This window comes from Ciconia boyciana, chromosome 1 (genome assembly GCF_034638445.1).
Source record: "Ciconia boyciana chromosome 1, ASM3463844v1, whole genome shotgun sequence".
Classification (NCBI taxonomy): Eukaryota; Metazoa; Chordata; class Aves; order Ciconiiformes; family Ciconiidae; genus Ciconia; species Ciconia boyciana.
The window spans coordinates 215,984,437-215,999,331 of record NC_132934.1 but is presented as its reverse complement, the minus strand read 5'-3'; the positions used below and the strand labels follow the sequence as shown (position 1 = coordinate 215,999,331).

The window sequence follows — 14,895 nt, the reverse complement described above, 5'->3', positions numbered from 1 at the left end:
CTGACCGCCTCTCCCTCCCTCCCTCCCTCCTTGCCGCTCTCATGAGCCAAAATTCTTCATGCCAAAAAACTCCTCACTATTTAAGGCAACCGGCTGGGTCCGGAGGCGGAGAGCTGTCGCTCTCTCAGAAATATCACACCGTGCACCACGGGTTGCCGTGAAGCCCAGCAAGCTCTAGGCTACAGTAGGGATGAATGGCAGAGTGGTGCAAACCCTGCCCACCCCTCTGGTTGCATTTTTTCTGGTTAAAGGCAGGAATTAGGGCTGGATGTCCCCATCCGTCTGCAGGATGACAGAGCGGCTGAGGTTGGAAGGGCCGTCTGGAGGTCATCTGGTCCAGCACCCCTGTGCTCAAGCAGGGCTACCCAGAGCCAGTTGCCCAGGGCCTTGTCCAGACGGCTTTTGAATATCTCCAAGGATGGAGACTCCACAACCTCCCTGGGCAACCTGTGCCAGTGCTTGGTCACCCTCACATTAAAAAAGTGTTTCCCAATGTTCAAAGGGACCCTCCTGTGTTTCAGTTTGTGCCTGTTGCCTCTGGTCCTGGCACTGGGCACTACTGAAAAGACCCTGGCTCCATCCACTCTGCACCCTCCCTTCAGGTATTTATACACATTGATGAGATCCCCCTGAGCCTTCTCTTCTCTAGGCTGAACAGTGCCAGCTCTGTCAACCCTTCATCATAGGAGAGATGCTCCAGTCCCTTCAGCATCTTTGTGGCCCTTTGCTGGACTGTCTCCAGTATGTTCATGTCTCTCTTGTACTGGGGAGCCCAGCACTGGACCCAGCACTCCATGTGTGGCCTCACCAGTGCTGAGTAGAGGGGAAGGATCACCTCCCTCAACCTGCTGGCAATACTTTGTCTAATGCAGCCCAGGATACCATTTGCCTTCTTGGCTGCAAGGTCCCATTGCTGGCTCATGTTCAACCTGGTGTTCACCAGGACCCTCAGGTCCTTTTCTGCCAAGATGCTTTCCATCTGGGTGGCCACCAGCATTTGTTGGTGCTTGGGGTTGTTCCTGCCCTGGAACTTTGCACTTCTCCTTGTTGACCTTCATGAGGTTCCTGCTGGCCCATTTCTCCAGCCTGTCGAGGTCCATCTGGATGGCAGCACGACCCTATGGCATATCAACCACTCCTCCCAGCTTGGTGTCATCAGCAAACTGGCTGAGGGTACGCTCTGCCCCATCACCCAGATCATTGATGAAGATGTTAAACAGAACTAGAGCCAGTACTGACCCCTGGGGTACACTGCTAGTGGCTGGCCTCCAACTAGACTTTGTGCCACTCATCACCACCCTCTGGGTCTGGCCATTCAGCCAGTTTTTAATACAACCCAGAGTGCCAGGAAAGCTGGGAGCTTGGAAGGTCACTGCTCCTTCCTCTTCCTCCCAACCATGATGAGATGAAACCATTGCTCAGGTCTTTCTCCAGCTGGGTTTTGCAGACCTCCAAGGATGGAGGTGGGTTGAGCCGCTCACCCCCAGCCCTCCCTCAGCTGTCCCCGAGGTTTGCTCCCAGGCAGGCTACAATACCTTGCATTTTCTGACTTTCTGCTCATACACTGGTGGAGGAATAGGTAGTCCTGGGGGGCACTGGCGGACAGGGTGCTCTGGAGGTGGCTGGCGGGTGAGTCGAAGGTGAACAGAGTAGGCTGGCTGGAGTGGGATGGTGCTGAGGACTTGCGCTCTCGCAGCAGGTGGTGGCTGGCACCGCTGAGTTCTGCTGGGGAGGACCGTGGCGCATGGTTCATGGAGGCGATGCTCCTCAGGGTATCTGTGAAGGGAAAAAACACGCTGGTGAGCGGCCGGACGTGGTGACTCCACAGACTGTGTTCCCAGGATTTTCCTTACTTAAATATTCCGGCATTTATGGAAGCCAGTGGGTTTTGCTTACAGCTCTGAGTGATGCACTCAGCAGTGGGCTCCTCTACTTGGAGCACATGCAACTATAGGTACCATGTAAGGAAATAAATATTTTGTCATATTTTATAATTTTATCATATTTTATCATTTTATCATATTTTATCACATGCTTAGTGGCTTGCAGGGATGTCTGGGGGATGTCAGCCCAATTCACAGGGAGCTCAGTGGGTTGTTAAAACCTGGTTAAAAAGGAAAAGGAAGAGAAGTGCTTTCACATTGCAGTTTCTACTTCTGTCTTTTCTTAGAGATCTTTTGTAGGTGGCTTTAGAGATGTGATTTAAGTCATCCCCATCCCTCTGTGCAAGGGCATCACTGCTATCCTTTTACAGTTGGGTAGACTGAGGCACGGGGTGGGAATGTGGATGGACATAATGACAGCAGAGATTAAAAACATTCCCATGTTCCCAATTCTCTATTAATTTTGTGACCTCAAAAGAGTTCCTACTGTTTTCTGCTAGTAAAATGGGATGCAGACCCAAGGTGTGACTCCTAGTGCCAGCTCCCCTTGCTCAAGAAGAAACACACTTTAAAATATTAAATTCATTTCAACGGAGAATATTCCAGAGGTCAGGAATAATCACCCAGCTACTCCATCCCTCTAATAAGCATGCTCCAAGAATTTGAACCAGGGATGAATTTTTACAGCCAAGCTGTAAACCCCCATTACAAGAAAAAAACCAAACCCAAAACCCCAGAAAACCCACAAGCTGCAGAATATTTTGGGAAAGCTGATGCATCTCTGGCTGCAGGAGGCCACGCAGAAGACCAGGCAGAAGCCCGTGCATGGTCTCCCTGCCATGCCTGCATGCCTGGCATGTGAAAACCACTCATCATGGTTCACTGAAGTCACCCTTTATAATAGCTGTGATTTACATTTATTTGGTGCTGATGCAAAACACAGAAAAAAACCCAAACCCTAACAAAAAGGCCATCTTTCTCTGGGTAAATCCACCCATTTTCTGGCCACCACTGATATAGGGATTGCTCCCAGGTTTCCCTCAACGCGACATCCACCTGCTCCTCAAATTTGACTTCGGACAGCCATAAGGGAACCTGCTCCGATATGGGGACAAGGGCAATTTTACAGATTTCCAACCTCTTTTTTCCATTGCCTTAAATCTCAGATCCTGCCAGAAATTTTGGGCCTGATTCTCTTATGCTGCAGATAAATGAGTTCTCTGTGAAATGGCTGTCGTGGCTTGGACAAGGAGATGCTCCACACAGGGTGATTTTTCACCGCCTTCTGAATTGTGTCAAGATACAAAATCGATCTGTCTGCCGCTCGTTCACTGCCGCTACATTTTTTTTCTTGGCATTACTGCGAACTTCACCCAATGCAGAAAAAGTACATTAATAAAAGCCAAAGAGCGTGGCTCGACTCTGTTGTTTGGTTTGTGCTAAACACAGAAAGGATCAATATTTAACATTGACATTAATGGTGGGGGATGAGAGCTTAAAACTTGGATTCCTGCTTTCTTTGCATGGGCATTAAATATCCCTTGGTGCTTTTCATGGGAGTAAATGGCCATCTCGGTGTCCTTGGACAAAACAGCGCCTTGACCCTCATTCTTATTAAATATTCATGCCGTAGCAGTGCAGACTGATCCCCACTGGAAAAGGAGTCTTGAGAGCTCTATGATTCCCAAATCTTAGTCCCAAATCTTAGTCCCAAATCAAGTGATTTGAGGTCATCCATCATGGTAGAGCCCATACCCATGCTGCTACCAAGAACAGGGGGGCTGCACTCAAAGTGCCTCTCAGGAACAGCCCCCTGGTCTTGCTGCCTCCCAAATCATGGTCAAGAATTGCCCATGACATTGGGCTTTGGCCAAGACTCTTCCAAGGATGGTGCGACGATGGCAGGTTGGTGTTGTGTCCCCATCTCAGCATGAAGGTCACCTCTGGGGATGACTGTGAACTGTGCTGGGTTGGGGTCCCTCCGCCCTGAGCAGTCCTCCAACACTATCTGTCCAGGCTCTGCACTTGCCATTGCATGGAAAAGCCATGGCAGGCCAAAATACACCCAGGAGTTAGAAATTACACCAATTTATTTGTGCCAACACAGCCTAAGGGGAGAGCTGGGGCTGCACAGAGGAGACACTGGAGGAGACACAGGTCCCCAGCATCACACCGGAGCACAGCAAATTCAAATCACAACACTTTGAAGAGCCTAGTGAATCCCACACTGCCAGGAGACCTTAATCTCTTCCCAAAAATCAGTCTGATTTGGGGAAACCGGAGACCGCAGCACAAAAGACACACTCATTGAAAGCAGCATGAATTACTCCATGGCTACTCCGACTGCATAAAAGAAAACGGGGGACAAAGGGGAGCAGGCGGCAAAGCCTGGTAAAAAGCACGCCACTTCCCCAGGGGAAGACGCTCTATCGACGTCCGCATTGATTTTCAAAATGAATTCCCAGCTCGCTTCCCGCAGTGACCCGGCCACCGAGAGCATTAGCGGGAGCCAATTCAGGACTCACGTACTCCATTAGGTCTGTGAGATGAACTCCGTAATAGCAGGTGAGAGATGGATTGCTTTGCAGGGCTGGGAGGGTATTGCAAGGGCTGGGAAGATAAATCCTGCGACTGCAGAAGGGGACTGCCAAGATTGTTCTGTATTTTTTATGTTGTGGGGGTTTTTTTGCACTAGAAAAAAGGCCAGCTCATGCACCCAGGTCACATGCTGACGATGGGTCCTGCTGGGGGGCAGAAAAGGAGGCAAGAAAGGAAATTCAAGGTAGAAAAATAGTATTTGATGGCTAGTACATGCTAAAGGGAAAAGTCAAGACATTTGTGCTCTCACGTTGGCCTGAAACGGAGAGAGGTCCCCATGAGGGTAAGGCATACAGGGTGAATTACGATCCAGAGGTCCCAAAGCCATTTCAGCTTGCCATGCTGCAGTGCCCAGCTCCCAGGTGATGAGGACCAACACTCCTTTCCCGTGTCCATGCAGGGCACTTAATGAATAACCTCCAGGGGGTCCCAGCCAGATGCCTCCAGGCATCAGTCCCAGCTGCATCATGACCAAAGATTCTCAACTTAATCCGGCCACGAGCCAAAAAGAATGATGATTCTCCATCCCTCACGGCCATCCACCTCGGGGCCATGGAAAAACCTGTGGCCCTCCTTTATTTAACAGAGTAGATGTAGCCTTCAAATCCCTTGGCTTTATGTTGAGATCTTGAGTTTATGTTGAGGGAATGTATCAAATACAGCCAAAGAGGGACAAGATCCTCTTCCAGTTCCTATTGCCATTCCCAGGGGGGCAGAGTTAAGGTTATGCAGTGGGGCCATGTGGGAAGTGTCATCTTAACCCCACGTTTCCTGGCTGGTTCTCCTCCGAGTTCAGGGAATTTGACTCTCACGGTCTGGAAAAGGCGGTGTTGGACGCCTGCAACTTAAAATTCAATGTCAGCAGCACAGCTTGCATGCATACATCTTGCTGGGCTCGTGCTACAGCTGTTGCGCTGGTCCCTGCAAGAAAGGGAACCAGAAGCTCGGTGGGGATGCGCCAGCAAAACCCCCCAGTGCCGGGAGGGCTTTGGTTGGCCAAAGGCTGGGCACTCACTAGTCCAGGTTAAGATGTGCCTTTTCGGCCATATGTTGTGGCTAGGGGGTAAAAAACCTCCTTGCGACTCCATCCCTAAAACAAAAATACACAACTGCGAGCATGGCCGGCAACAGGATGGACTAGGCTGGGAGCCAGGAATTTTTTATGAACGTTTTCAATCCCCCAAAGTGGTATTTCCCTCCTTGCTGACAGCTCTGAATTCCCTTGCTCAGAGCACTTGACTATTGCTGTGTGCACATAGCTTCACACAATGTTTCTGGGCTTATCTGAGCAAAATAATTACTCAGCCTCCTTTGGAAATTGTTGCTCAGAACGGCCTTTCTCACCGGAGCTGCGATGTCAGCTTTCCCCACCTGAAGGCAGAGCCTGGGACTACAACTCCCTGTATCCCATGGACTTGAAATGATGCCTCTGGGAAGGCAGTGATTTTTGGGTGTAGCTAAATTCCTGCGCTCCAGTCGATGGTCACAGCAAAGGTGCCCAGTTTGCCTGGCATCCCTGAGCAGCATGAAATTCGCCGTGATGCCTACACCCACTGGCAAGGGCGAGCTGGTCCAAGGGGCCTTGCAGATAAGAGCTCTTCAGATCTGCCCTGGCAAATAAGGCCACGAAACACCTCGGACCATGCCGCTGAATTCATGCCTGTTAAAACTTATGGCAGATGAGATTTTTTTTTCAGGAGGGAATAGCAGAAATCTACTAGAAATAATCCCTAGGAGGGTGCTGGGCAGAGTGTGCTCATGCACTATTGTCTTCTCCACTCTTTGGAGCAGCTCCACCATTTATTAGCAAAAAAAGGGGGAACCTTCTCCTGTGGGAATCTGCCTCCACCTCAGCTTTCTCTGCCAGCTCACTCCTCGAGCACAAATACAAAAAAATAATTGAAAAAAGACAAACAACCCTACCAAAACAAGCCTTCCATGTGCTTCTCCTGGCACGGAGAGAACAAACAACATGTCTGATGGATGAGTCACCGTGCCACCGTGCTGTCAGGAGGCCCTAGGATGCCACGAGGATGAGTGTGGCACCCAAGGAAGGTTTATTTACCGAGCTTTCCCTATCACCTCCGAGTTGGATGGCATTTGGAAAAGCTGTTGTCAGTCTGAGGATGCCTTGGCAGGTTGCCCTCTAAAGGTTTCCTCCGGCAGGTTAGTTGGAAAGGCTGTCTGATTTGGATAATTTCCCCTCACCGTTTTCCATCAGGGTGGGGAACTGTGTGCAAGGACACAGGCACCCTAATATTCAGTGTTGCCTGAATTTTGGGTGCCAAGCAGGGGGAGTGGAGGTCCCCAGAAGTGAGGCTGGGGCAAGGTAGGACTCATCACAGGTGCATCGTCCACTGCAGAGGAGCTGAAGGGTGAGGACAAAAGTGACATTGGGCTTTTGAGCTTTTCCTTTCCAGTTTCTGCTGCTTCTTTCCATTTGCTTTGAGAAACCAGTCAGGACAGACTGGCCAAGGGAAATGAGGAGCATCACCACTTAACAGACAGGAATCTGCTGCACAGAGGGCTAAGGGCATGGTTTCTCTTACCCAATTTCAGCCATCTAAATGATATGTAGCCTAAGCTGGTCCCCTTAGGTTTCCTCTATAGACAACAGTGAAATCCCCCAATTATTTAAGCATCCAACTCAGGATGGGGAGAAGTACCCGAGAAAGAGTTGATGGGAGAGACAGTGAGACAAAGGTGAGTGGTAATAAATAGCATCGTCTCTGCCCATTAGTGTCAGTGCTCTGCTTGCATTTGTACAAAATAACTAAAAAATAGTGGTAACATAGGAGCATTTGCCTTGGAGAAGCATGGGAACTGGGGGAAAATATCACAGCGCAGGAGAGTGAGTGAGCGAGAAGAGAGGGAAAGGAGCCAAGTCAGATCATCCTGACCTCAAAGCATTATATATCTCAGTTATTTTAACAGCAATCAATTCTTTGAAGGACAAAGGGGCAGAAGGGAGAGAGACTGCAACAGAAGCGATGCAATGCTTCTCCCTGGAGAATACAGGTTTGCTTCTGTGAGATGAGGCTGTGCCCCAAATCCCATCCCTGCCCTGAGAAACATCTCTTGGTGGCAGTGACCCAGCTCTGTATCATATCAGCATGCCCCGCACATGGTGGCTACCCTTTAAAGAGCAAATCTGCCGCTCGATTGTGGAGCTCAACCTTTTGTGTCAATATTTGGAGGTCTAACATTTGGCCAGACGGGGCTGCCTGGTGTGCACCTGTTTATTTTTGTTATAAGGGCTTCAGTGCTGGAGATAAAAGCAGATGAACGTGGATGCTCACAGCCCTGGCTTATGTGTGACCTTGAGCATCCCACCTGGGACATCCTTATCTGAGAGCCCTGGAGTGGGACAATGACCTACAGCTGGGGACAAAGGACAATGCCAGGGTGGCAGTGTGGGCTGGGACAGGCTTCATTTGCTCCACAGAACCAGCCTCGTCTCCGACCCTCTGCTTCATGAATCATCATCTCTGACATTGCAAAACCAATTTGATGAGGGATTAAATGGAAAAAAAAAAAAAGGCTAGAACAGAGGGAAAGGGCAAAGATGCTGGGCTGTAACTGTATAAAACACAAAGTGGTCTCAAGGTGGGGGTATTTTTGCCTTTTTCAGGGTAGGGATAAGGTGACAAAGACAAGGCAATGAGGATGTGAAAGCAGAATTATCTGCTTTCTGTCTGTGGATGGCACATGCGATTCCCGCGGATGCCAGGGGCATCCTTAGCAAATCTGGCTGGAGGTATGAGCGGTCTGCGGAGCCCAGTGCAGCAGGATGGGGCTGAAGCTGTTGAAAGCTAAGAGCTATCAAAAGAGATGGCACATTTATATGAGAAAAGGGTCTTTTCCCCCCTCCAGAGGCAACCAGCATCAAACCACCTTTCTCACTGTGTGAAATGAAGCTCCGGCATCCTGTTTTGGAGGATCGCATTGGTTATTATTATTGGTTATTATCATTGGTTATTATTATTGATGATGATGACGATGATTAGCAATTTTGGCATTTCCTAAATGGGCTTTCCCTTGGACATCACACCAACACAGTCTCACCCAATGCTGTGGTCCAACATGCCACCAACGGGCAGGGTGAAAGCTCAGAGGCTGGTGTGCCAATTGACTTTGCATCCGTTAGCGCAGGAAAAACTTGCTTTTAGGTCCTGAACAAGTTTCCTCTCGTCCTCCTTATTGTTCAATGTGAGCAGCATGTGGGCGCCTTTCCTTGCTTCAGCAAGCATGGGTGCATGCCTCACATAGCAGGGATGGAGAAGGAGAAAGGGTGAATCCCAGCCTAATCCCAGCCACAGCTCGCTTTAAATTTTATAGCCCTTTTTATGGCGATGGGAGCATAGGTCTTTAATGCTCCAGGAGAGCAAAGGAAAACTTTTGCTAGGAGGAAATGTGAACCCATTTTACTTATGCATGATTTAGTACCATTTCTATTCAAGGGAGCGCACGAGACACCCAAATATTTGCACTTTGTATTATAGAAGAACTGCCATTCCCAGCTCTTTACAGAAGTAATTTATTTCGATCTCTCCTTACCTTGGGGGAGAAACATTATAACTCCCGGTTTGCTGGGAAGTCAATAAAACAGCAGCGCTGTTAAGGGTCTGCTTTGCCATTGCTCAGCAAGGCAGCAATGGGAAAGGAAGAGGATCCCCAAATTTCTCCTCTCAGAGCCCCCTTCTTCATGGATGCATTTGGACTCAGGCATGGGACCAAACCACAGGAGTTTGGCCCCATTTTTCTCTCCTCTATCTGGGATTAATGTTATTTTTTGCTCCCCAAGTGGTATTTTAGCTGATGGGTTAAAAGGAAAGGGGGGTAGGTGCTGCATAGTGGGTAGGGGGGAAGATGGAGACAGGGGGGAAGATGGGGACAGGGGGCTGCGGTACAGCCCTGAATTTCTCGCATGATTTCAGGTGAGCCCAGCAAACTCAGATGGGGCAATATGAGCCGCATTGACTGCAAAAGCTGAAAGAGGAGACAAAAGGAGTCATTAACCCTCATGCCTGCAATATCGCGTCCCTGAACCAGCAAGCAAAGCAGCCCCGGGGTCAGTGTGAGCAGGGGTCAGTTCATCCCCAGAAAACACACCCTTGGGGATGGAGACTCAAAAAAATAAAATAGTTTGGCTTGGGTTTTTTTCTTGCTGGAAGTTCAGTTCTCCTTTTTCCATTCTGCAGCCTTTACTCTCAAAACAAGCCTCTCTGTAAAGGTTTTCCATGCGATTTTTTTTTCATTTAGGGGTATGGGCATATCCTGTCCACATACTAGAATCATCTAAAGAAATCCTGAAGGCAAAACCATTCCTGAGATGTTGAGAGTAAAATGCAAGAAGAAAAAACTCTGCAAGCGATGGGAAGATTGTGCTTTCCACAGCCGCTCCCTAGCTGGGCTCTGCCACACCATCACTCCAGCAAAAATGCAAACAGCTCAAAAAGCCATCCTGGGTTTCTCTACCCATCATTAAAAACCTGAGTCCTGCCCATTAGGCAGTCTATTAACAGTGCTCAGTGGAAGCAGAGAAACAAAATGTCCCTTCCAGGGAGCTATTCTCATTGCCATGAGGTTAAAAATGCCTGTGACCCCCAAAGCTTTATGCATTCAGAAATCGTGAGTTCTCCCGCAGTAAAGGTCTTTAGTATCAGCTAAAACGTGGAGGTTTTTCTCTTCCTCTTCTTTTAAGATGCAATGATGGCAAAAAGGACTTGGAATTTATTCCCTACACATCGCCATAATCAAATAATATGCTAATGCTATTAGCATGGGACCTTGCATCGCAAATGACTTAGAATCATATTCTCTTTCAAAATACTAGAGTTTCATTTAAATTGGTCTCCACAGCAACCAGAAATGAACTGGAATAATGTCGGATGAAAATCTTCATGGCTGGGCATGGCGAATGAGGAATTTCACAGCAGGGATTGAGGGGAGAGCAATGAAGACGGCTTGAGCCTACCATGGTTGGTGGGCTTGTGCCAGTCATCTTCTACCCAACCAGTTATCAGCAAAGACAAAATGAACCTGCATGTCCAGGAGGACCTCAAAGCATCCTGATGGAAAATGTGTGAGTAGACATGAGGTTCATGTAGACGTGAAGCCTGAGGAGAGTTTCTTGGTCCTCCTCTCCACAGATAACTTTCTAAATGGCCCCAGGGGAGATGCATATGACAACTGGTTTTGTTCTCGCTAAATCAGTTCTCATCTGTTAAGCTCAAACCTGGCTATTTGCAAATGGCCCGAGGGAACATAGCTCCTGATCATGGGCCAGACTCCCATATCTTAAGGTTGTACAAGCACAGACCAGGAAGAAGATGCTTGCTGCTGGCTTCCCTCCATTAAAACAGGAGATGCTGCTCCTTCCTTCGTCTCATCTACTCTGCTCACAAGCTCGCCACAATGGGCACTGTCTCTCATGAAGATCCAGGATGGGAAGGACCTGCAGCATCCTCTGGCCAGTGCCCACCAGCTGATCGCATGGTTTTTTCCCACTGAAAATAGTCCCCAAATCCATTTGAAAACGAGCTGAGCTTTGCAATGCCATGGCTGGAAAGCTGCTGGTTAGAAACCAGCTCTAATTTCCCATGAAAATGTTTTCCCAGCCACTCCACTCATCTTCCCTGCACTTGTTTCGCTCTGTGGTCACCGTTACGTCAGCAGGCACGGTCCTCATCCTGGTTGGGGCTTCTCAGTGTCCCCCTAATAAAATGAATATTAGCAATGTGGCCCACAAAAATGTCTTTGAAAGCAATGTCTGAAAGTGGGAGGCGTCTCGCTTGAGAATGGCTGAGAGTTCAGGCAACGAAAAGAAAACAGCCCCGACCAGTCTCTTGGTTCTGTTTGTAATTATCTGGGCTCCGGTGGGTGTTAAAACATCTGTACTGGTTTGGCAGGGACTGGGGAGCGCGGCTTGTGCCAAAGGCAAGAACTGGCGTGGGTTGAAAGCAGCACAGCAATACGTTAGCGTGGTATTCACGCTCAGAAATGTGGAGCTGGCAGCCTCTCCTGCAAATGCTGTTGGGTTAGGGTCAGCCCCAGCCCTGTCCCCGTCCCCTCGTCCCCCATCCACCACAGCTTGCACCCCTCCGGGACCATCCCAAGGAAAAGCTGAAGGTGGTTAAAGGAGATGCAGGGTTGTCTGGAGTCCTGAATCCTGCTGGTTTTAACATCCCGCTGGACTTTGGTCGCCATCAGTTCAGCTCCACGTTACGCTCTTGCATTTCTTATCTCTGCGCACGACTGTTTCCACCTGGACAACCTCCATCTCCCCGTCACGTCTGGTTGCGGACAAGCAAATCTCTCCCCGCCGGATATTTCTGCACTGAGCAGCGAGGCGAGCTCGCAGCATGGATGTTGCTGTTTGAACCTTGTGCACTAAAGCACGGGCTGGTTTTGTGGTTATTTTTAACGCACAGCAGCAGCAGAGCTGGGTTTAGTGGGGCAATGGAGCGTAATGTAGAGCTTGGTCCCCAGGAGACTCAGGCAAGGCAGATTTATCACAATCTTCTTGAGGGTAATATTTTTGGGTTTTGGCATTCCTCATCCCCTGACTCAGGAACAAAACATCCTCTGGTATCCGAGGACCGCAGCAAACCCTCTCTTCCCTGATGCTCTCTCATGGGTTGGGAACCATCCCATGGGTTTATTCAGCATCTCCTCACCCTCCTCTTCCTCACTCCAACATGGCTCACAAAGTGCACTGAGCCCATCCTTAAAACCCAGAAGAGCCAGATTACATTATCACCCTTGTGGCTGCACCCATCCTTGCACACACCACAGATGGTACCAGCACTCAGACCAAAATCCGCATCTTCTTGCCCGGTGCATCGCCCGTGCTTCGCGCTTGGCTTAGGGCCAGCTGAAAATGTTCTGACATCCTCCAGCTGGAAAACGCCATTTAATCAAAATAGGAGCTTGCCAAGGGATCGCTTGCAGCCAGAAATTACAAGAAACCTTTAGAGGATAAAAGTGAATTTTAAGTAAAAGGGAAGAAGGTCAAGGTGTTTCAATTCGTTCTCATCAGAGTGGATCTTTTTTGGGGCTGGATTGCCCTGCTTTGACCGAAGATCATCATCATGTGCTTTTTAGAAATGAAAGTGCAATTCTGAGTGGAACTCTTGATTTTTTCTGAAATTCATTCAAATTCAGAATGAAAAGGTGTGAATCAAAATCAACGCTGAAAGTGGGAGAAAATGAATTCCACTGAGAGCAAAAATGAACACTCTGAATTTTTACCACCTCTGAAGTGGAGTTTGTGATGGGCTCGTCACCCGCTCCACTCGCTGCAAGGGCAGCGTTCCCCCAGCATCAGCTTGCTCAGAACTCTTCCTTCCTCACAGGAATGGGATTTATTATTATTTTTTTTTTATTACCTAGATAACCCATGTCTGAACTTTGGCTGCTGAAACAGATCTGGATGAGATCCAACACTTGGTGCCCCTCTCATCGCTATCACAGAGTCCTTCACCCATGGGATGAAATGTGGTTTGGTAACAAATACGCAGTGCATAGGAGCTGTTTGTTTCTCTCCACAGATGCTGGGAGGAATAAGCCATGATATAATGGATTTTGGCTACAACCACAGGAATGCAGGAATTACCAGGACCAGACCGGACCAGAAGCCAGCCTGCTCCAGCTTTCCATCTCCAAATGCTTCAGAGACAGCTGAGAACTTCACAGGGATCACTCATGCAGCAACACACCCGCAGGGAAAACTGATTTGCGCCTCACTTCATCATTTATAAAACCTTATTAAAGCAAATATTTTAACTTATCTAATACAACTGAGGGCATTCTTGCACCCATGGCAGCATTAATTCTTTAAGCCACTTTATCTGTAAAACAAACCATTCTGTGTCATACAGGCCTGTGAACACAGTGTTGGTCTTCTCTTCAAACTGCACCAGGAGACACCAGACAGTAGCGTGTGTTCTCAATACTGAGATATGTCAGTGGATTTTTTTACTGCAAGAAGCACTGTTTGTCCAGGGCTAGGACTTCATGGATTTATCTGCATAAAAATATTAGTGGCAGGCAGAGGACAGGGTGGTCCTTCCAGCAACGTGCCAAAAAAATTCAAAGCATTTGCAAGTCTGTACTCTGACTTCTTCTTAAAGGTAGGAGAAACAGTGGAAGTGAGTTTCTGGAGCATCACAGAAAAGCCAGCAGGATCTCAGATCCTCAGAAGGACTTAAGTTGATGCCAAAGAACAGACATAATGGTATTTAAAACCTGCAATAAAGCTGTAAAAGCATGAATGAGCTTCAAGTGAAGATCACAAATCCACCCCTTTTCTTAGACTCATGGAATGAAGTCTGGGGATGAGGAAAAACCATGGCAGTCAAGAAACTGGGATTGAGATACTTAAAAAAAATAAAAATGTAAAGACTGAAGAGACACCACAGTGCTCTCCAGGAAAGACAAAGTCTTCTGCTCTATCAGGAATTTTTTTCAGACAAATCTCAAGAGGGGAAGGCAGCATTTTCTCCTGGAAGATCATGTGTTGACCAGGTTTTGACCCTAACACTAATCATCAAAGCAACCATCAACTAGCAAAAAGACACATCACAGAATTTATGGATTTCAAGTGGGTATTTGAAAGACTTCATCATGACTCATTTGAGAGCAATGTGAACCGCTATGGCAAGCCAGCAAAAATAATTACCATCATAAAGGCTTTATATTAAGGTTGAGCCTGTGCAAAGTATATGCACGCTCGAGGGAATGGTTTACACACATAGCAATGTCAAACAAGGTGGTGCTTGGCAGGGCAGGTGATCTGCCGTGAGATAAAGGTGAGGATGGAGCCACCGGCAGTGCAATAGCCATTCACTACACTTTTACACGTGAGGAAGTATTTGCAAGTGCCCGAGTGCCCAGATGCCTGCCCAACACTTCAAAAAGTGGATTCATTGTCAGTTATGGAAAAAAAATAGCAAATGCAATGAGTCACTCAACTCCAGCTTACTTTCAAAAGCAATGGCATACAAGAACAGGGTCAGTAAAATGATGGAAGGCAATCATACCAAAAATTGGCAAGGAGCAGCTGTGTTGGCCAGGATGGGATTTGGTCATGTGGAGCTAAAAGAACACATGATGAAATTTTTTAGGTGAAATGTTATTTTCCATCCTATTAAACAGATATAAAGGGTGGCAATCAATCAAAGGTGCAAACAAGTCAGACACATTCCTTGGCATGTGACAACGCCCAGTAAGTATGAAAGGAAGCTGAATCCCCAGCAAGGGCTGAGACATGCCAGAGCTTCACCACCCGCCATGGAGCAGCTGGAGGACTATGACGGACATCACACAGAGCAAAAAGGGTAAAAAACCATGAGTCTGGACTTACCCAGAGCCAAGGGGCATCAGACAATACGCTGTGATACGGACTCAGACG

At 48.1% G+C, this 14,895-nt stretch overlaps 1 protein-coding gene across 2 annotated transcripts in view; it reads right to left on the bottom strand.

The window, feature by feature from the left end:
* The window catches only part of GAB2 (GRB2 associated binding protein 2), a 108,744-nt gene that overhangs the window by 18,204 nt on the left and 75,645 nt on the right, over positions 1-14,895 (bottom strand). For both annotated transcript variants that reach the window (XM_072850825.1, XM_072850824.1), the window contains exon 3: positions 1,536-1,776. In XM_072850825.1, the coding sequence (XP_072706926.1) occupies positions 1,536-1,776 (241 nt within the window). The remainder of the gene's footprint in view (positions 1-1,535; positions 1,777-14,895) is intronic.